This window comes from Aegilops tauschii, chromosome 2 (genome assembly GCF_002575655.3).
Source record: "Aegilops tauschii subsp. strangulata cultivar AL8/78 chromosome 2, Aet v6.0, whole genome shotgun sequence".
NCBI classification, from domain to species: Eukaryota; Viridiplantae; Streptophyta; class Magnoliopsida; order Poales; family Poaceae; genus Aegilops; species Aegilops tauschii.
In genome coordinates this window covers 220,960,143-220,981,718 of record NC_053036.3, presented here as the reverse complement: position 1 = coordinate 220,981,718, position 21,576 = coordinate 220,960,143, and the positions used below count along the sequence as shown (strand labels likewise).

General features: G+C 45.3%; 1 protein-coding gene and 1 long non-coding RNA gene across 3 annotated transcripts; one reads left to right on the top strand and one right to left on the bottom strand.

The window, feature by feature from the left end:
- Positions 1 to 9,551: 9,551 nt before the first annotated feature.
- Positions 9,552 to 17,585, bottom strand: LOC109780944 (uncharacterized). Of its 2 annotated transcripts, none has more exons than XM_020339548.4 (10): positions 16,898 to 17,585; positions 11,893 to 11,982; positions 11,578 to 11,814; positions 11,246 to 11,467; positions 10,836 to 11,148; positions 10,408 to 10,751; positions 10,264 to 10,332; positions 10,092 to 10,148; positions 9,897 to 10,012; positions 9,552 to 9,808 (listed from the first exon to the last, which is right to left on the bottom strand). In XM_020339548.4, the coding sequence occupies exons 1-10, from the start codon at positions 17,405 to 17,407 to the stop codon at positions 9,703 to 9,705; spliced, it is 2,064 nt and encodes a 687-aa protein (XP_020195137.1). In that variant the 5' UTR covers positions 17,408 to 17,585; the 3' UTR covers positions 9,552 to 9,702. The 2 variants fall into 2 exon arrangements, with proteins under 2 accessions (XP_020195137.1, XP_020195196.1); XM_020339607.4 differs by having other exon boundaries at positions 9,897 to 10,006; positions 16,898 to 17,549.
- Positions 17,586 to 18,503: 918 nt separating this feature from the next.
- LOC120973260 (uncharacterized) lies at positions 18,504 to 21,328 on the top strand. The gene is made up of 2 exons (XR_005767770.3): positions 18,504 to 19,205; positions 20,961 to 21,328. It is a non-coding gene; the product is annotated as an uncharacterized lncRNA (long non-coding RNA).
- The last annotated feature ends 248 nt before the right edge of the window (positions 21,329 to 21,576 follow it).

Genomic DNA, 21,576 nt, shown 5'->3' with positions numbered 1-21,576 from the left:
TATGGTGGCTAACATACGCAAATAAGAGCGAGAAGAGAAGCAACGCAACGGTCGAGAAGCTAGAAGTGATCAAGAAGTGACCCTGAAACTACTTACGTTCATACATAACCCAAAAACCGTGTTCACTTCCCGGACTCCGCCGAAAAGAGACCATCACGGCTACACACGTGGTTGATGCATTTTTAATTAAGTCAAGTGTCAAGTTCTCTACAACCGGACATTAACAAATTCCCATCTGCCACATAACCGCGGGCACGGCTTTCGAAAGTTTATACCCTGCAGGGGTGTCCCAACTTAGCCCATCACAAGCTCTCACGATCAACGAAGGATATTCCTTCCCCCGGAAAGACCCGATCAGTCTCGGAATCCCGGTTACAAGACATTTCGACAATGGTAAAACAAGACCAGCAAGACCACCCGACTGTCCCGACAAATCCCGGTAGGAGCTGCACATATCTCGTTCTTAGGGCACAGCGGATGAGACAAGCTACGAGTAAAACTAGCCCTCGTGTTTCCCCGAGGTGGCCCCGCAGGCGACTCGGTTCCGACCAACACTCAGAGGAGCACTGGCCCGGGGGGGCTAAAATAAAGATGACCCTCGGGCTCGTGAAAACCCAAGGGAAAGGTATAGGTTGTTAGGCAAATGTAAAACCAAGGTTGGGCCTTGCTGGAGGAGTTTTATTCAAAGCGAACTGTCAAGGGGGTCCCATAACCCCAACCGCGTAAGGAACGCAAAATCAAGGAGCATAACACCGGTATGACGGAAACTAGGGCGGCAAGAGTGGAACAAAACACCAGGCATAAGGCCGAGCCTTCCACCCTTTGCCAAGTATATAGGTGCATTAATTAAATAAGAGATATTGTGATATCCCAACATAGTCATGTTCCAACATGGAGCAATCTTCAACTTCACCTGCAACTAACAACGCTATAAGAGGGGCTAAGCAAAAGCGGTAACATAGCCAAACAATGGTTTGCTAGGAAGGTGCGTTAGAGGCTTGACATGGCAATATCGGAGGCATGATAAACAAGTGGTAGGTAGCGTGACATTGCAATAGAACGAACAACTAGCAAGCAAAGATAGAAGTGATATCGAGGGTAATGGTCATCTTGCCTGAGATCCCGCAAGGAAGAAGAACGAGTCCATGAAGTAGACGAACCAACGTAGTCGAACGAATCCTCACAATCGCAACGTAACCGGAACTATCAAGCAGAAGCGCAACCGGAAAGAAGCAAACAACATGGTAAACAACCATCACAAGACATGGCATGATGCACAATCAAGTATGATGCATGTCCGGTTTAATGAGGCATGGCACGACAAAGTGCACAAACAATACTACAAATTAAGTGGAGCTCAATATGCAACGAGTTGCATATTGACGAAACACCACATCAACTATTTAGTTCTCTCTCGTTTATGTACCCAACAATATTAAATGTTACTAAACATAGCAATGGGTGAAGCATAAGTAAACGAACTATTTAGGCAAGTTTAAATGAGGCCGGAACAACAAACAACAATTTCGGAAAATCCCCATATGCATATTAGGAATTTGGTACTGTTCTGCCCTAACCATATTTTAGAGTTGTTAAACAGGAAAATAAAGTGCAACATGTTAATCTATGCATTTTTAACCCCATTTACATATAAAGTTTATTTAAAATGGAGCTACGGTTATTTAGTTATGAAATAAATCATTTTAACATGCTATTTATGCAAAATTAAACAAACAGCAAGTTAAACCTTTTTAACATGGATGAAAGTGGCATATTATGAAACTAGATGAAATTCTAAGAACTTTTCATATATAAAACATTTTAATCCGATGCACGGTTTGTGAAATATTATATGCATGAACATGAGGGTTTTTCTGCAAAACAGACGTTCTCTGGATAAAAAGCAGAAGATGTCGGCGCACGGGCGAGGCACAGGATGGTGGCGCCAGACTTGGCGGGTCGAGCAGAGGGACTTGGCGCCGCAGCGGAGAAGCTTCAGAGCGGCGGCTTGGCGACTCCGGCGAAGAGGCGCGGGAAGAAGACGGTGGCTGGCTGTGCGTGGGTTGGTGAGGAGGGGATCTGGGAGGATCCCAAGGTTGAGAGTGGCGGCGGCGGGTGAGGGATTGGATGGATGGGACTGCCTAGACTAGGGTTTGGACCTATATATATAGCATGTGGGTTAGATTAGGGGCGATCTAGTCCCTCCGATTTTAATTGGACGGTCTCGGATAAATAGCTTAGGTGCCCAATTAAGAAAACGGAGATGTTTTATAGATGTTTGGGGATGATCCGGACCCATCGGTCACGACTGAGCGGGTCGGGTTCGGGACAACTTTCGGACACGCGCGAGGGGTCTGAATAAAATGTAGAGAGGGTCAACTCGTCAGACAAGAGGGGTCGAAAAACCCGGTTGGTCTCGAAACGGTCAACAAAGGCAAGGGGGGACGCGGCAACTATGAACGGATGCAAGTTTTGAAAAATGACAGCAACGAAGTGCCGATGCAATGTGGATGATGCAATGATGAAATGCAACAAGCAAATAAAACACACATCGATCACGAAGAACATGGAAGGCGTCTGGAGCGTCGGTCTCGGGGCGTTACATTTTAGCAAAGGTCATGCTAAAATTTTCCATGAATTTCGGCATGACTTGTGCTACAAACTAGGACATATCAAGTGTTGGGGAACATTCTCCTAATGATGTGATCTCGTTCATCAAATGACAACACATGTTTATGGTTAGGAAACATAACCATCTTTGATAAACGAGCTAGTCAAGTAGAGGCATACTAGGACACTTTGTTCTGTCTATGTATTCACACATGTACTAAGTTTCCGATTAATACAATTCTAGCATGAATAATAAACACTTATCATGAAATAAGGAAATAAATAATAACTTTATTATTGCCTCTAGGGCATATTTCCTTCATCGAGTTCCCGGGATTTGCCACACCGAGAATGAATCAACGCTCCTGCAAAACATAGGTCTTTTTATGTCATTATTCATTTTATTAGGTCTAGAATTAATTGACTAGATTTAATCGTAGGAAACATGGCTAGCAACGATGAAGGACAGGGTTCTGGTGATTGTGACGATGTCTACCGAGCGGCAGACAAATTTTTGAACCTTGTCGATGATCAACGGTTGTTGTTGCTGGGCCCACCTGTCACATCGGAGACTGAGACAGACATCGAGACCGGCGCTGAGACTGAGACCGGCGCCGAGACTGGCAGAGCCGGTATAGAACGGAAACCAAAGAGGCAACAGCGCCCAAACCAGCTCATCACTACTAGAGTGGTGGTCACGGAGGTGGACGACGGCAATTATAGCCAAAAGAGCCTGAGGAAGTGCGATCGTGCTACGGCAATCAAATAGGCTGCATACTACGGGCTTGCGCCACCATCAACGATGAGAAACTAAAGAAGATAGAAAATATGAGGCCCTCCCTCCTAACGAAGCTGCACCAGGTATTCTTGTTCCCGGGACGGGATGAAAAGAAATATACTGATCCAGATAAAGACCCGGCAATGAAGAAGATAAAAAAACGTGCCATGAGCAAGTTTAGCGATGCGTTGGCCACCTGGAAAGTAAGGGTGAAACATCAGATTATCAACAAAAAGGAACCCTACTCCGAGATTGTAAAGGATAATCCGGCAATCACAGAAGAGCAGTTTGAAATATTCAAGGCGGCTTGCGATGCCGAAGCTGCCAAAGAAAAGTCAAAGTACATGAAGGGACTTCAAGAGAGGAACATGGGGTGCCACCACCTCGGAAGCCGTGGTTACGCGGGGGAGAGGTCCATATGGGCCAAGGAGGACGTGGAACGCGAAAGTCTTGGCATCCCAGACCCCTTGGCGGAGTTCACCGTCCCGCAGGAGCGTGACGTCCTCAGGGCCCGGTACCATTGGCACCCAGTCAAGAAGGTTTTGGAGACGGACCCGGTCACGACGGAGTTCATGAGACTGCTGGTAATTTTAGTTTCTGATCAATTCGACTGCATGTTTAGTCATATTTGTAAATGATCCTTGTTCCTTTTGCAGAGAGAGCAGCACAGGATTGAGGCCGAAAGCGACTTGCCGTATGAGGCGTTGGCGAGGCCCAAGTGGGACACCCCATTCAACCGGGCCTTGAACATATTGAAACGACTCCCGGTGGACACTCGGCCGTCATATGGATGCGTGCACAGTGTCGGAGACGGCGCCACGTGGAAGAAGTACTACCGTGAGACCACGGAGGAGAGAAAGGAAAGACGGAGGTTAACTGAAGAAAACATCGACAAGAAGGTTGAGATTGCGGTTGAGAAGAAATCAGGTAAGACAATCAAAGCTGCGGTAGCTGCCGCAAAATGGGAGATGGCAGCTACGTGTGGTGTCTTGGTTCCGACTATCGTCAGTTGGAGCAGGCAAAATCCAAATAAAGATGCAGCAGACTTTCCCCTTGCCGACTTCTTCGGGAGCAGCTCGACTAGCATTGCACCAGCACCTGCACTAGCACCTGCTCATGCACCGGCTCCCGCACCAGCTCCTGCACCGGCTCCCACACCTGCACGTAGCAGCCCGTCCTCCATCTCGGACATGCTCGGCGGTGCTTCGTCTTTGGCTGACTCGATGCCCTCACGGTACCTGTCACACCAGCCCTCTTCAATAAATGTATAATCTCCCGTTTCCGTTGCCTTTCAGATGTCTCACGTCGCAGACATGTCTTTGCAGGCCGACGTAACCCCGTGCACCATATTGTACACCATCAGCGACCAGAAGGTGGACGTCGGGAAGGCGACGATAATGAAGCCGAAGGAACAATTGTTCCACAGTCGGGCGATCCCCCCGACGTCTTCAAGGTTTCCGTGGCCAGTGTCAAACCGGGCCACGAGAATTCGGCTCCTCCGGTACTAGGGGGATGACGACGAGACCCCACGGCGGCTTGGCGATTACAAGGGGTGGGTCCTATTGTGGCCAAAGAGTCTGCTTCGTCTGGAGGCGGCCGGGCCATAGATGAGGATGAGGATGACGATGACACTCAACAGTATCTCAATACTAGCGCCAATCATGACGGAGGATTGATGGCTCAGCAGTATGAGTACTCAGGGTTTGAGTCATGAGTCGATGCCTGAATTGCCGCCTCCGGAGGCTGAACGTATTATAGACGACCTTCCACCAAAGAAGCATAGGAAGAGAGCGAGGAAAGGCAACAATAAAGATGCTGCTATGATCCAGCCGCCTCCGCAGCCTCGGGTTCAAGACCGTATACCTGTCCCCGGTGCGGCGAAATACCATACCCCCGGTGAACCAATCCTACCTAAAGCAGCGGTAGAGGCCACACACGGCGATCTAAGGAGACTTCATGACGATGTGTTGCGGAGAGAGAAAAGCCTCATCGCCTCGGAAAATCCAGGATACCCACTCTACGTGGTTAACATGCCGCGGCAAAGGTCGTACATCCACACATTCCCCGCGGAGAAGTTCTTCCTTTGATTCGATTACATCTTCGACATGTTTCACTTGAAGAAGCTGGATTTTACATTTGTCCGCCTTTATGCTTGTACATGAACTACATCATCGGGATTGAGCAGATACCTTATATCTGTGTCGCTGACCCGTACTTCATGCACGAGGGCTTCTTGGCAGTCTGCGCAAAGCACCGTGAATACGCGAGGGACTACATCCTCGATTTCATGGTCGCCAATAAGGACAAGGAGACGATTCTCGTGCCTTATCATCTCATGTAAGTCATCCGCGTAGATATCCTTCCTTTGATTTCAATCATTCATTTGCATGGTGGAGGCTAATTAATTTGAGGTGTACTTATTTTGCGCAGCGGCGGTCACGCCGTCCTCATCATCCTTTACCCCTGATACTCCAACGCTCTTTACTTGGACTCTTCGAAGAACATGAACAAAAAGGATTACACCCACATCAAGTCTGTTCTCGACAGTGCTATCTTTTTCTACGGCGTACAGGGTGGAGAGATCAAGACCAAGAAGAAAAGGGACGGCAGGCCCGCCTTCGACCATAAGACCGACTTCTGCTACATCCAGCAACCGAGTGATACTCTTAGTGATGGATTCTATGTCCTACACCACATGCTGGAGTAGAGACGGGATCAGCAGAACCTTCGCATGTCACCTACATCTGGCGATGCCCATATTCTACAATGGGCAAAGAACGTAGGAGATATCCCGGATCATCGACTTCGAGCTGAGTTCTATCACATCCAGCGTGAACTTGCCCAAATCATCACGAAGGAGGTCCTCGAAAAAATAGGGATGTTCTACGAGGAAGGGCAAATGTCGCGGGAAGACGTCCGAACACGCGTAGCCTCTCGGCGTCTTGACCTGAGCCTTTCACTAAGCTCGGGGACTATCTCCCTGACTTGGATGGATGGCACGGCATGTTGGAGTGATTGTCGATATATGACAATGTGTTCGTTTAGTCCATACTTTCTGTATGACGAAACTTTGAGTTATGCACGACGAAACTTTATTTGTGATGTAATTAAACCATCCTCCTCGACTAGCCAAGATCACTCTAGTTAGGGCATTTTGGGTACGATGAACTTTGTTATTTATGCTTATGATATGTTGCTTCTATTTTTGCCAAGTCTGTCTCTTTCTGTTGCTCAACTATATATGTTGCATATCATCGACTCATGTGACGATGCAGGTGCATAGATCATCGATGGAGAAGAAGTGCTACACCAGGAGTATACGACAAGTGGCCGGAGTGTCAGGCCCAGGTGTACCGGCTTCCGGTTTCCGAGTGACGGCCGGTAGTTAGTTTAGGTTCACGCTAGTGCGAGAGGGATACGAACTCATGTACTGCATAGTTCCGCTCTCACTCATAGTGATAGCTCTTCTCGCGTATATCATTGTTTAGATGGATGACGATGTAGTTGCAAGTAATCGAGACTTGTATGGCTATTTTCGAGATGATGACGAGAGATCACTTTGTGTTGGATGATGATTATGATGATGACATGATTTGATGCTATGATTACATTTGTATGTGTATGATACGCAAAAGATTATTGTATAAAGCCTATTCAAATACAAAACAAATATGCAGAAAAAAACAAAAGCTAATAAAACTAACAGTAGCAAGGGGAATAAAGTTAGCAGCAGCGCGCTCTTACCAGTAGCACGCCCTAGTTAAAAGCGCTGCAGCTATTAGCATCAGCGCGTTGAACTAAAGCTCGCTACTGCTAGCCATGTATAGCAGTAGCGTGGGGCAACACGCGCTACTGATACATGTTAGCTGTAGCACCATATCAGTAGCGCGGGACCCGCGCTACTGATACACCAAATACCCGCGCTACTGCTAGGCTTTTCCCTAGTAGTGTACCTCGAGATTGTAAGTTGTGTTCTAACTCTAGGGCTACATGAATGTAGTTGTTATTCGGTCCCCTCTACGGGCTAAATCCCTTGGCTTATATACACGCCAGGTAGGGCATCTAGGGTTACATGGTCGGTATCCAGGGGATCGCATGGAGGCGGCAGGAGATGTCTTGGAGTGTATGTCAAGTCTTCGGCAGAGGCAGTCTTGATCACGCCTAGGCACGCAACTTCTCGAGTCCACCTTTGTCGTGCTTTCGTCACGGCAGATATCCTCGTGAAAGGACTAAGTTGTGAGGCCATCGCAACTAGGTGGTAGCTTAAACGGGGTTGGTCGGAATCAAGAGACGCGAGTTTTACCCAGGTTCAGCCCCTCGTGGTGGAGGTAAAAGCCTACATCCTGCTTGATTGCTATTGATGATGATGGATCTCGATTACAAGGGTGTTGTTTCACTACCTCTATCTCGAGAGCTATTGACTTGTCTCTAACTTGTTCTTTAGACGACCAAGGAGCCCACTTTATATAATAGCAGGGCCCCTGGGGTTTACAATAGGTTCCGAGTCCTACTCTAAGTCTTGTTTAATCTTCTATGCCTTCCAAGTTAGGAAGTATCCATCCTGTGTATAATCCTTTGAGCCGGCCATAGCAAACTGGGTCTCCTCTTCTTGGACCTTCACTGCGAGCCGGCCCATTGGGCTCCTGTCAAGCCGGCCTCCTGCCGGGTCTCGTCACTCAGCCCTAGATTCCTCCTCGTCATCTTATCTTAACCCAGAAAATGGTATGACCCATATATAGAGCCTTCAAGCTCTAGGCCGGGCCAAACCTTTAGCCGGGTTATAACCGTGGGGAATATCCCCAACAACCTTGAAGAGAACGAGAGCCCACCGGCCCATCCGAAGGCTATAGGCCAGCCGGGTTAGTACCCCTATATCCAGGACACGGTCACTCCACTTTTCCCCCTGTGTGAACAAGAGCCAGAGACCATGCAACACCTGCTCCTGACTTGCTCCTCCAGCAAAATTTGGTATGAGGTCCTGGACTGGTGTCGCTCTCCTTTCGCCATCCTGAGCATAGAGACCTCATCGCGGGCATGGTGGGAAGCCATAGTTGCCTCCGTCCCGCGAAGCCCGCGGAAGCCCTATCTTTCATTGTCATTCTAACCTTTTGGCTCATTTGGAAGCACTGGGGCGATGTCGTCTTCAACGGTAACCAACCATCGATCTCACGTCTGCTCCAGCAGATCCGTGATGACTTGCGCAACTAGGCAAGAGTTGGAGCAAGGGGCTTGGCCTAACCGCTGCCAGAGACGTAGGCCTTCTCTTCTCTTGGGTTGAGGCGACCTTGTTTGCCTTAATGCTCATACTCTCGCCATTAGTGTGCACATGTTTGTATGATGCTTTAACTACCTCTTCAACTTTGCAATTTGTACTGTTGTCCTTCTAGTGAGAAGATACATAAATCTTTTGCATATTCATGAAAAATATAAGATTCAAAATAGACGGACATAACAAACACGCATCACCAACAATCTAGTTTTATTCTAAAATATAGTAGTCGATTCCCGCCGTACAGGTAGCAATGGGGCAAGCCCGAGAAGAAAATCTTGCCAGTGTGATCAAGGATAAGAAGGGCCCTAAATGGTTCGGTTTGGATGGAAGGTTCACCAAAGTCCGAAGCTTGACACGTCAAGACATGACAACACGCAGCGAAGATGGTTAAAATCGAGGCGTCCTAAAAAATTACCGCGTAATAAGCTTTCAGGATTGACAAAACAAGTTAACAGCAGCAAATCCATTGGTTCTCTATTGGTGTTGTGTGCATTATAGAGAGTATCACCCTTTAAGAGGCCCAAAAATGAGAATGTAAAAAGGCCAATGCTTAGCGTTGGTCGATCGATCAAAGCCCGAGTCTTAGCATGACGGGTCTTCGGTTATAGTAGTACTAGTAGACAGGGGGAGGACGAGAGGGTGGGTGGGTGAGTGGCACATGACCATGGTGCCGACGTGACGAGCTTAGACAGGGGGAGGACGAGAGGGTGGGTGGGTGAGTGGCACATGACCATGGTGCCGACGTGACGAGCTTGCCTTACCGGTGTCATACGGTTGTCACGACCCTCCCCATGGGGCCCGCAACCACATGTTCGCTTTCTCAAGGGGCATTGACAACGCACGCGTGGTGTGACCGATCGAGCGTTAGATCTGTCGGCCGATCAGAAACGCTTGGCATGTAAAATTGTTTCATATAATGTCATAACTCAGAATGTATGTGTCCGCATCAAAGGCACTCGAGCAATGCACAAGGTTGGGGTAGCTAGCTGGGTAACTCAACGCTATGAATAAATAAAATCCTATAACAAAGGCTTGGGAAGCTCTATCGTCCTTGCCTAGAGTATTTCCTCCCGTCTCTTGCAGATAAATATCGGCCTCTGCGCTCCCTGACTGTGTACTCCACCTCATCATACTCATCAGGAACAAAGCTGTTGGAAACACCAAGCACAGTTTCACGTCACAAGCCTTCTCTTTGTGGGGAGAGCAAAATCCAATGCGCACACAAAACAGCCTTACCTCCGCTGGTCATGAAAAGGTTTAGCAATCCGGCGATGGGGAGCAGCAACTTGAGGATTGGAATGACTAGTTATCTCGCTTTGAGAGCTTGAAGGGGCTGCTGCTGACTTCTGCCCCTAGACAACAACGAAAATATCAGAATCAAACAAAATCAGAACGACAAGCATCTCAGGATGTGCTTTTGTGGTTCGCTACCTTGTAGCATTCGCTACAGTTACACATTGCAGGACTTGAAGGCAATAATTCTTGTTCCTAGGAAACACAAGCGCTCCAATAGTCAGCATCAACCAGCAAGCAGCCAAGTACTCCATCTGCATCTGAATGTAAGACTTTTTTTAAGCAAATCATAACATTAAACACTACGTACCACCCCGCGGTAGGGTTCCTTGCGCTGAGGTGCTACTTGAGAAGTTGAAGCCACCGTGAGCTCATGCTCCTAACAACACAGAGTCAGCCTACAATTAACATCAGGATGGAAATAAAACCTAAAAACTGGAAACCATGCACTTACTGTCTTATTATAGTAGCCTTTCTCCGATCCACCACTGGTTGCAGCAAATTCATCAACATTCTCACACTGATAGTGGTGACCAGCCTTGTCAGCGCTGGAGTAATGCCCACTCTGATAAGCACTTGAGTTATGATCACCTCTAATGCATTCTGGGCAAGATTCATCATGTGCCCTCTCCAAGTATGAATGTCTATATTTACTCCTGCTGTATTCATCTCCTTGCATGGTTGATGCTTCATATGCTGCATGCTTATGTTTTGGATATTTATTATCATATCGACTCTCAACATAACCTTCCCGGATTCTGCTCCCCGGGTGTGTCCTTCCATATTTATGGCGGGGGTCTACAACCAAGCATTAAAAATAACCCTTTCAGTAACCTCGTGGAAAAAAGAAAGAGGAACACACATTTTTCAAAAGAAACCAACCAGGTACTGTAGAATCTCTTCTGTAGTAAGACCTGTATTCTCGCACTGAAACAGGTCTTTCTCCATCATCAACCGCCATGGGAGGCAACCTACCAACATAACCTTCCCGAATTCTGCTCCCTGGGTAGTTGCTATGATTTGAATAAGGACGTCTTTCAGGACCTAAATGCCTGAATCTGTTAGGGTGGGGCTCTCTGTCACCATAATTTTTGCCAATAAATCCTCTCCTGACGCCCAACATGTGATTATCCCCTTGCCATGAAGGCTTTTTGAAAGTAGGCTTTGGTCTTTGTAGAGTAGCCTTCATGCGGATCTGAAAGTATGGAAGTAGTAAGTAGTAACTAACCATAGCTCAAGCAAATAAACCAAAGGTAGAAGTCGCACAACAATAAAGAGCGTAAAGGGATTACCTTTCCACTACCTTCACCAAAGCGACCTTTATTGACCATATCAATGCAATCTAATGCCGCTTGTCTTGTAGTAAAGCTGATGAAACCAAAATCTTTACGTTTTGCTGTAAACATATTTCTAGCAAGTTGTATATTATCAATTTCACCAAACTTTCCAAACTTTTCCCTCACGTCGTCTTCATCCCAATGAGGCGGTAAGCCATCCAAGAAAACAGATTTTACCTACATTTCATAATGATAATAAGAGATGTTAAATGGAAAAGGCATGATCATGCAATACCTCTAGTTACAGAAGCAAATAGAAGATAAAGCTACTTCATTTGTGGATGTACCTTCTCCATAACCTTATCATCTTGTGAAATGGTGTTTGAAAATGATATTTGTGCTCTAACATCAGTACCAAGAAACAGATCTCTTTTCTGTAGTTTAAGAAATCCAGCAACAGCATCCACATGTGAGCTGAAGTCAAGAAACGCATAGCCTCTATTTCTTCCCTTTCTATCAGGGTGCTCAATTAAATTGATATCTTCAAGGTTTTCCAACTCAAAGGTTTTCAGCTTCTCCGCTAACTGCAAGAGATCAACCATTACTCAAAATAGCAAGGTGCTTGCAAAAAATGCGAGTATCAAATAAGTAAGACAGCATACATCATTTTTTGACCAATCGAAGCAAATGTTCCGAAGATGAAGGGTCTCATTATCATTGTTCTTGCATATTCCACAAGCTTTTCCCTTGATCTGAAAACCATAATGAAGTGTTATATATATGTGCAGCCCTATTGGCTAGTTAAAAAATATCATTCGTTGAACACACATGGATGTGAGCATTCATTGTCAATACCAAACATGTCCAAGAATTTCAAGTATATTGAATAAAGTATCACAAAGTACAATCAGCATGGCAAATGCAATTGCTTTACTATCAAAGAAAATCTAATCGAGACTACCCATCTAAATGCTTAAACTTTTAAATGTTAGCAGCAGTACATAATCTAACAGATGTAAACATACTGACATACAAGAGACCATATCAAATTATACTAACTAAAAGAATGTTGAGTACTACCAGTTGTAATCGTTGATAGACGAGCGGAGAGGGATAACTACGGTACTGAAGATAGCCAGTTATGCCATCTGCAAGGGCTTAGGAAGACATAGGGAAGGAGAAGAGAATATATTGGTTCTTGCTTCTTCCCAAAGATTTTTGCTTTAAATGCCCGCTCTTACATAGAGCTACCCAATTTTGACCCCAAAGACATGGACTTAACTTGGAACCAATGTGTATATAATACTCCTCTGTTCACAAATATAGGATGTTCTAACTTTTTTGTGAATCGGATGTATATAGACATGTTTTAGTGTGTTCGTTAACTCATTTCGGTCTGTATGTGATCCATAATGAAATATCCAAAACATCTTATATTTGTGAACGGAGGGAGTACGTTCTAACTACACCATTATAAATTGACTTCGACTGTAACATACTAAATGCCATTAACTGCAGACTATACTTCCTGATTCTCCTGAATTACGAAGCCTGCTAGCTGCTGCAGTCTGAGAATGCAGTACTTCTCCCGCCACCACCCCACTGACTAGCAGTCATTGCGAACCATATTTTGTTATGGGGTTACAGATGGTCCTTGTCCATCAGTAGATTGTACTGATAGTGTGGGGTGGTGAACCAAACACACCAATTAAGCCCCAAATGGATGGGGATGTTGCCACTCTTGCTCCACTTAACACTAAAATTTTGGAGCCTTCCTGACATTTACTCCTTGCATTCCTGACTCAAGCGTGTAAGAGCCCTTCTGACACATTGCATGGCAGCGTTCCCTAATGTACTTTCATTGTATCTTCTTTCCTCCTAGTAATTTCTCTCACTACTACGCTAGCTTGAGACTTCATCGCGCTACAGACTCCCATCGCACCCCTATGGAACACATGTCCTGGCTCCAGCACGATGCAGATAATCAAACCACACAAGTTCCTGATCCTTGCACATGCCCGCTCCAAATAACCTATCAGATGTATGCACACATGCACTTCCATACTAATTACAATAACTAATTGAGTCTCTGACTTGGCAACCCCTGGCTCAATTGTTTGTCATGCACATGGGTTTATCCAAGTAAGTACTCCCTCCATCCCCTCAATACATGGCACATGCGCATTCCAAGAATGAAGTTTGACCATTAGTTTGGCCAACTAAACACGGGTTGTATTTCACAAAAATTGTATCACCAGATTCGTATTTGAACATGGTATCATTTTTATGCCATACAACACATGTTATTAAACAAGTTCGTGGTCAAAGTTAAATCATGCAAAACGAGGGCGCCATGTAAAAGGGGACAGAGGGTAACACTTTATGTGCTGCCAACCACCATAAATTCTGTGCTAGACTGCACCAAACCCATGACTTCCTGTTGTGGTTTCTCATTCCTCTACCAATACTTTTCCTTGTGCTTCCGCTGACACGCAATTTACCATGTCTCTGCTGCCGCCTAGTTTTTGTTGCTCCTGATATATTGGACGACAAGGGTAGTAACTTGAAAGTTGAAACCATGTTGACAGCAGTTTCTGTAGATCGTGCAACATCATTGTCTGAACCATATTTAATGAAGGCCAAGCCCTTTGATCTCACTGGTAAAACTTCAGTTGTCTCCACCACTACGTACAGATCAAAGACAAGATTTGATCAAGCACTTTCTATATCAGCTCAATCATGCCGCGGAGTATCCTTCTTGACATCTTCTCGACAACAAAGACCATGGTAGATGTTGCAGTTCAAGGATGGATGCCATGAGGTTATCACTTGTGATGCTTTTCATCTCATGTCATGGTGGATCAGCTCTACGACCGAAATGTTGTGGACTTTAACTCATAACACGGCCACTCTAGCACTCAAGATAGCTAGATAGCATGTTTTGTGGGATCAGGAAGGCATAGGTTATGAGAAGAGAATATTTCTCACCCTCATATATTACAATCCTGCTCTTATATAGATCTACCTAACTTAAGACTCTTAATTTGGAAACAAAATCACATATGGAAAGAAATCTTAGTCCTGTCTTGAATCTATATCTATTTTACCTACTAATAAAGGGAGGTGATATTCTTGGTCCAGTCCATCATGACGTTTTGCGGAAAAGTCTCTAAGCTTTCTAGAAATCAACCCCGCAATCCAGAAAAACTGTTCGTATAATCAACCTGCGGTACTGAGTCGTAGGAAGAAAACGATTCGAACGTCTTGACGGGCCAAGTTTGTGCACCTGCACTGCTTCAGAAGCCCAGTTAGCTCCGCACGTGTCAGGTGCTAAAAAATTAAAAAAATTACTGCAATGCGTGGGTTGGAGTCGAACTCACAACCGCACATCAATCAAACATCGGTAACCAACTGGACAACCTAGCTGTTGTGAAAGGTCGTGACATTTTGCAGAAAAGTCTCTAAGCTTTCTAGAAATCAACCCTGCAATCCAGAAAAAATGTTCGTATAATCAACCTGCGGTACTGAGTGGCAGGAAGAAAACGATTCGAACGTCTTGATGGGCCAAGTTTGTGCACTGCACTGCTTCAAAAGCCCAGTTAGTTTCGCATGTGTCAGGTGCTAAAGAATTAATGCAATGCGTGGGTTGGAGTCGAACTCACAACCGCACACATTAATCAAACATCTGTAACCAACTGGACAACCTAGCTGTTGTAAAAGTACACGTTGTATATTATATATATATATTGTGCCCCCAGTTGGCTTTGCACACGTCAGGTGCTAAAAAATTAATGCAATGTGTTTTTCTTGAGCGGAATTAGGACATCCAGTGTGTAGAGGCAGCATCGCCTCTATAACATTTCGCATAGATTGCCGCTGAAGTTTCTCTACTCCTATAAAAGACTCAGTTGGTAATGATGGTGTGTCTGCCATCCGTCATTTCTGACCATTAGATCTGCATCTAACGACTGTGAGGTAAGTTCCTTTTTGCAACAATAGGCCACTTCTCTGCTCCAATTTGCAGAAAACCCCTTAGTATCTTGAAACCAACCACATCCCTCCTTCACCTCATCAAAACAGCCCGAGGAATATATTTTGAGTGAAACATAATATTTTTTTTGTGATATATGTACATCAAAACTAGAGTGTTTTCTTTCAAGTTTGTGAACAAGTATTATTCTACTTTGGATCCGTTGCAACGCACGGGCTTAGTGTATAGAGGCTGCGGTCACCTTTTAGATGGACCAGATTTAGAAAACAAGTTTCTCAAATCTCAACATATTTTATTCTCCTATACAGCCGCTCCCTGGAACTGACATATGGGGTCCTCAATTTCTTTATTCATTAGAGGCTGCCTCCATGCTACGACCTACGAGGCGATGCTAACGATTTTGGACTAGAGGCTGGGGCCTGCAATGTATGGAGGCTGCCTCTAACAGGAGAGAGAAGGCTTAGAGGCAGCAAAAACACTACACTATGGGTGCTCTTAATGCAATGCGTGGGTTGGAGTCTTCGCTCGATTGCGCATGCCGTCCGTCATTCAGCTGTGCCTTCGCATGGGCCTTCATATTTTCATACGACGCCGCGATACTGGTTTTTTGGGGCCAAGTTTCGCAGATTCCGCTCATGTTTATAAAACAAGTTTGTAAACAGATTAGATAGTCCCACCTTGCTTCTTTAGACCTAATTCCACCAATTTGTATATGTCCGTGGATATATATGTGATAGAGTTGGGGTGGCACCGATTGAAGAGAAGCTTGTCCAACATTGTCTGAGATGGTTTGGGCATATACAACGTAGATCTCCAAAAGGGCCAATGCATAGCTGCCGGTTAAAATGTGTTGATAATGGCAAGAGACGTCATAGTAGACCAAACTTGACATGGGAGGAGTTCCTAAAGAGAGATCTGAAGAACTATAATATCACCAAAGATTTAGCCATGGACAGGGGTGCATGGAAGTTAGCTATCCACATGCCATAGCCATGACTTGGTTTTGATATCTTATGGGTTTTAACTCTAGCTTAACCCAACTTGTTTGGGACTGAAAGGCTTTGTTGTTGTTGTAATAAATATGCTGGGGCCAGCAGGAACTACTGCCCAGTCTTTTAGCAAAGGAAATGATTAATCGTATATGCCGTTAGCACTACAACGTACTACTCCCTCCACCCCATAATATAAGAGCGTTTTTGACACTACACTAGTGTCAAAAACGGACTACACTAGTGTAAAAAACGCTCTTATATTATGGGACAGAGGGAGTAGTTCTAAACTAAACCTTCCTGGCACCATATCCTTCTACATCTCTAGCACAAAATGAGCCAGCCAAACAATTATAAACTAATAACTCAAAGGTATTAGTTTGAATTGAACCCAGCTTGTTCGATTTCCCTTATTTATCTATCTACAGTGCCTTAAGCCCTGTAAAGCACGAGACCGTACAACAGTTCCCTTAAAAATTCAACCTTTTTCCAACCACTTCGTTCCTAGTACGTAGCAAATTCTCATCGAAACCAATAAGGCAATGCTTCAGATGTTGCGCAAAGGCCAGAGGCCATTAATTTAGGACCAGTTCGTTCAGTGTTTTCCCCAACCCGACCACTTTCCAGCAATTCACACTACAGAGCTAGGGAAGTGAATCTAGTGGATGCAGTAGCTGTAAAGAATACCATGGCCGTGCGGAGGTCGTTGGCAGCCCACCTCGCCTGCCAAACCTCGGCAAAGCGTACAAAGGCAAAGCCCTTGTTAAGCTGCGGCTCCACCGGATCCCGGACGAGCCGCACCTCCTCGACCTCGCCGGCCTCGGTGAGCGCCGCCGCGACGTCATCCTCCATGGCTTCCCGCGGCAGCCCAAACACGAACACCTCGTACTCCTTCCTCTTCTTCCTCCTCCCCTCGTTCTCCCCTCCTTCCCCAGACACCCCCACCTCCTCCACGACCTCCTTCTCCACAATAGCGTCTTCCTCCTCGGCCGGCGCCACCGCCGTCTCCTCCTCCATGATCATCTCCTCGGGAGCCTGTTCCTCTTCCTCCTCCTCCTCCTCCTCCTCCTCCTCCTCAACTACTTCCTCCACTTCGACGACCTCCTCCACCTCCTGGGGCTCCTCCTCCTCGAAATCCTCCATGGCGACGTTGAGGTCGAAGAGCGGCCGGCGCGGGGCCGGCGGAAGGTCTTCCATCTCCGGCGATCGCCGGCCGCACGGGGGCTTAGGGTTTCGTCGCGGCGGCGGTCTCCGTTTGGATTTTTGCTGCTGGGTAGTCTACTGGTGCGAGATGTGGCGATGAGATGCGATGTACGGCCACAGGGGGAGACCACGCGGCTGCCAAAAAAAAAAGGCGCCTATAAAGGCACTCGTGTCCCCGGAAACGGAGGGCTGGGTTCAGCGGCGGCATACCGCATACATGGGGCCCGGTGTCAGTATCAGTGGCGGCCTGCTCGGGGCGGCGATTTTACCTATGGGCATATGGGCATGGATATCTGCGGATATCGTACCCGCATGGGTAGGATATAGGCACAGTTTAATATCCATGGATAATACTCATACCATGCATGTTAATTCACGGGTAGGGCATACGTATAACCCTGTACCCATGGTATACCCATACCTTACCCGTTTGTACTGAAATGTTGCATACTTGCCAGATGTTATTTGGTGAAGTGTGTTGTGAGCTTCTAAACCTATGCTAAAGTTGTCATATCTGCTATTGGGTTGAGATAAATATTTCTTAAAATATGCTATGGATGAATGTAAAATTATGAATAATGTGTGTTACTGTTTGATCTACCCGTTGGATATCCAATGGGTATGGATATGGATACCCGTCGGATATGGATACGGGTAAATTTTCATAGCCATGTGTATGGGTATGTGTAGAATTTTATACCATTGACTACACGGCTATGGATATGATATTGCTCTACCCGTCGCATACCCTACCCACTGCCATCCTTAGCAGGCCTAGTGTCAGTGTGTATGGTAGTTCAGCGTTACCTGGTTTGACTCGGTCCCCAGAATCTATAATACTTAAATAGTTCATCTCCACGATCATATTTCTCTTGACATACAGCCTATCCACCTCAACATCTTGCCACATCATCAATTATTTTCTCATTTAACTAATTTTATTAGCATCTAGACTTGCATGTGGTCGCTCTGTTTCCAGTCCTAAATTACCACCGAAGCTCAATGGTGCCCCATCGCAAATAGTCCTGCCACCAGCATCCTTTCCGTTTCCTCTCTCTCCATAAATAAAGGACCAATCTTCTTCCCTGGCAATAGTATGGAGTGTGGTGGATAGGAAGCAATCTCTTTGTGTGGTCCGCCCCTCTGCCAGGTCACCGGTCCGCGGCACCTACCCTCCTCTTCCGGCTTTGCCGGCGGTGCGCGCTACCTCCCCGATCTCAGTGTGTGGTCAGCCCCTCTGGCACGGTCGCCGGTCCACGGCATCTCCGCCTTTGCCGGTGCTGCCCGCCGCCTCCCCTCGATCTCTGCGTGTGGTCAGCCCCTTTGGCACGGTCGTCGGTCCACGACACCTCCTCTTCTCCTCCGCCTCTGCCGCTGCTGCCCGCTGCCTTCCCTCCTCCTCCGCCCCTGCCACTGTCCTTGGTGGCATGTGTCGAACCCTGCTTCGTTCGCCGCTCCCGCGGATGGAAGGCATGAGTTCGTGGCCTATGTTTATCTGTTGGATCCTGGAAGGATGCTTTGCCCGGCGACTGAACCATAGGCGGACGCCGCGCCGGCCAAGTGCCCAGCTGGTGGACAACTTTCTTTTCGGCCTCGAAGGTATACCTGGGCTGATGGTAACGCAGGGTAGGGCCTCCATTAACAACCACAGCTTGCAACAACGTTGGATCGACCTCGAGCGTGTATAAACATAGATATAGCTTGAACTAGATAATCTAATTTGTGGTCTGCGTCCTACTCCAACATCACCCACACCAAAGGTCGATGCGCTGCCTCCTCTGTCTCCTTAGATGTGAGTATTTTTTGAGTTAATTTCGGTTGGAAACTTTGATTTGTGTGTTATAGGAAGCCTTTTTTGGATGAAAGCTATATGTTTTGTCTCCATCCACCTCCCACTGGCAGCAAGTCTGGTCAATCTCTCACATCCACAGTCCTCTATAACTTAAGCACTGTCTGCAAGAATGTGTCGAGATATGATGGATCGTTCTCATATCTCCCATTCGGATGATTTTGATTGCAAGCGCTAGATGGCGAAAATTTCCTATCTTTCAAATCTTGGAGTACTGGTTGTCCATCTTCTGTAATGCTTTGCCTTTCATCGACGCTGAATATTTGTGCATGTCTCGCTGTGGCTCTGTGCTTGCTTACTAATCAGCCCATCAGCCTTTTCAAACTTGGATAGTTGTCATTTTGAGGAGCCTGCTTTCATGTATCTTGCCAAAGTGACACCCGTGAAACTTATTTCTCTATTTATTTTAGTTAACTATTTGGTGTATTCTAGACAATTCATGTTTAAGGGAAAGAATAGCTTTATATATTGATGCTGCTTCTGAAATATTTTATTTGTTAGAAGGTACTTCTCTGTGCATTTACAGGTAAACAAAAAAATTGGAGTAGGGGCGTACAACTGATTTGACAAAATCAATATCAGTTATGCATGCATCATGGATGTGATTCTAAAGTTACAGAAGTATATAGGAAGCCAGATCAATTTCTGAATTACTATAACCTTTTCTACTTAGATAGACCTAGCAATTCGGATCCGATGTACCAAGTTGTGGAATTATTCTCTACGATGAAGAGTTTGTTTAAGGATATTTATTATGGTTTATAGTTTCTATCTCTCAGTAAGGTCCCTGTATGGTTTTACCAGTTTTACAACTAGCCAGATACGTGCTAGGAGCTATATGGCGCACTCGCAACTATAGCATGGCAAATCATATATGAGTTACTATACTTCCTGTTGTAGTATAAAACCGTTTAATGCCCATGTAGCGTGGGCAACTCTGCCTACTAATCAACACTAAAAAGATATGTCCAGTGGAAGGTTTCTTTGCATTAGCTTATTCTGGGCTTTTTTTGGAATCTTGAACTGATAGCAAAATACTTTTGATAACGAGACATGATTTTCAGCACCGGGTGCCCCTACACCCTCTATGAACAGTAAATTCAAAACAAGTTCAAAAAAAAAACTGAAACTTTGGGACATCGAACATCATGAAACTTTTGATGATCTTGCAAAGTTTTAGCTAAAAGTTACATTCGAAGAGCACTCAAATAGTAAAACAAAATCATTGTTCAAAGTTTATGTACATTTTTGAGCAGTGATTTTTTTTGTGAGGGCTCCACGAAGGTTATTTGCTGCTGAAACTTTGAAGGAACATCAAACCTTTAATAATCTTTGATCCCTGAAAGTTTCAGATTTTTTAATTTGTTTTCTATTTTTATGAATTTACTGTTCATGAGGGTGTAGGGGCACCCGGGAGTTGTTAGACATTTCTCTGTACTCTTGATTTCTGATATTGAATAGTTATAAATGAATACAATCACATTTCATTGCTATGCTTATTGATACAAGCTTTGGAAGTTTGGACCACAATTGTCCTGGCAATGCCATTGGGGCACCAGCTCCCTATATTTTGTTGTATGTACAATTTTTCTAAAATTTCGTACTCTACTATAGTTTTCTTATCATGAACTAATTGGGATTTTCTTTATAGGTAGTGCTTTTATATAGCTCTGACCTCGATTATTTTTGTTGTTGTAGATTATCATCCTTCTCCTACGATGGCACACATTATACTATCTGAGCATTGCTACCTTCGGTTGCATCGGTCAGGTTTTTTGGCTCAGTGTTAGAGCCACGTAAAAAAGGACTTACAGGTTCAATTGAAACCCAACTCTGTCGACATCGTAGATACAAATTGCATTGGGATTTAGATCTACCCGTTTAGAGTTTAACTATTTGTCATGCCTCTCATTGTTCCTTCCTTTCTATGACTGTCCCCTTGAAGTATAAACTCATGAGCTGACATCATGTTCATCAATCAAGGATGTACGAGTGTAATTTGTTCCATTATCGAGATGCAAAACTGACGATGAATGAATATACTTAATACACTTGGAAATATAAAATATGAACACGTATTCCATTGGTGGTCAACCCCTTTTTGTTTGGTACCCACAATTCTGTCATTTTCATTTATATAGAGTCTCTCTGTGGATGCTAGTTGAGTTCATCTATTAAAGAGATATTTAGGATTTAAGCCCATATGAAAACTGAATTGAAATACGTAAATTTAGGACATTGATGTTATGATTTTCTAGGGTAAAACAAATATTTACAGAAAGTTGTACATGGATGTCTGCTACCTCTTGAGCAC

Excerpts from the sequence above, each read along its gene's own strand:
- LOC109780944 (XM_020339548.4), bottom strand. The coding sequence starts at position 17,407 with ATGGAAGACCTTCCGCCGGCCCCGCGCCGGCCGCTCTTCGACCTCAAC. Across the intron at positions 11,983-16,897 it reads ACGACCTCCGCACGGCCATG|ATCAAGGGAAAAGCTTGTGG; the intron begins GTATTCTTTACA and ends TATGGTTTTCAG. Across the intron at positions 10,752-10,835 it reads AAGAGATTCTACAGTACCTG|ACCCCCGCCATAAATATGGA; the intron begins GTTGGTTTCTTT and ends GCTTGGTTGTAG.